This window comes from Papilio xuthus, unplaced genomic scaffold (assembly GCF_000836235.2).
Source record: "Papilio xuthus unplaced genomic scaffold, Pxut_1.1 DF828574.1, whole genome shotgun sequence".
In the NCBI taxonomy this organism is placed as follows: domain Eukaryota; kingdom Metazoa; phylum Arthropoda; class Insecta; order Lepidoptera; family Papilionidae; genus Papilio; species Papilio xuthus.
In genome coordinates, this window is record NW_013530075.1 from 1 (window position 1) to 1,038 (window position 1,038).

The 1,038-nt window shown below is 45.9% G+C and overlaps 1 protein-coding gene across 1 annotated transcript; it reads right to left on the reverse strand.

The window, feature by feature from the left end:
- Positions 1–119: 119 nt before the first annotated feature.
- Positions 120–926, reverse strand: LOC106113099 (uncharacterized; the record flags this gene model as incomplete). The annotated part of the gene is made up of 2 exons (XM_013305829.1): positions 813–926; positions 120–725 (listed from the first exon to the last, which is right to left on the reverse strand). Coding segments are annotated over exons 1-2 (720 nt in total), but the record flags the coding sequence as incomplete, so codon positions are not given.
- Positions 927–1,038: the final 112 nt, after the last annotated feature.

Here is a 1,038-nt window from a genome sequence, read left to right on the forward strand (position 1 = left end):
TTAATTGTTCTTTCCGCTATTGTTTTACAAAATTCTAAAAATTTTTCCCTGGTTTCTTTATTCTCCATTATTTTATTTATGTTTTCTGGTTTTATTTTAATATTTATTTCGTGTTCTACCTCATGTCTTTGTCTACTGTATATCGGACAATCAACTATCAAATGTAAGACGTCTTGTTCGGTTCCCGACTCACATGAGCACGACGGGTCCTCCTTGCACTTAAAACGATGCAAGTATTTGGAGAACCCGCCGTGTCCCGTAAACACCTGCACTATTATTGGCTCCATCTCGATTTTCCTCACAATTGTGTACGCCTTTATTGCATTGGGGAAAAAGATCTTTGTTGTAGAGGCTGTCGTGCCTTCCGTATATCTCCGGTTCCATTCGTCAAGCGAGTCCTTTCGGATTTGTCGCTTGACGAATGAAACCGGACATTTGTCGTAATCAGCCTTCCTTTTGGTTTTTAACGCAGCCTCTTTTGCCAACTCATCAGCCCTTTCATTTCCGACCGTTCCGATATGCGCTCTAATCCAATATAATTTTATTCTTCTGCCTTTTTCCCTAATCTCTTTTATATTGTTCCTTACCTGTACTGCCAGAGGGTGATTCGTATTAGGATTTATGACCATCTGTAGGGCCGATCGGGAGTCCGACAGGATGTTGTGGCAACATTCTGGGGACCTTCGTGCGCATTTCACCGCTTCGTCTAGAGCCAGTAGTTCCGCCTGAAAAACGGTGCAATAGTTTTCCAGTTTCAGCTTTCGGGTTTTGGTTTCCGCATCACCGTGCCATACGGACAGTGCGGCTCCTACCTTACCCTCCAGCTTACTCCCATCCGTGAAAATGTTGACACCATTTTCTGACGGCATTGCACCGTCTTCCAGGCAGTCGAACTCTAGCTCCGTCCCGTTCGCTGGATGCGCCATGTCTCTCCAGGACGTTCTCTTTTCTATTTCTCGATCCCCTACCACCCGCCGGGACACACCTCTTTTGACCTCGTACAGGGCGGCTGCTTCCTGGACTCTGAGGTCCAACGGT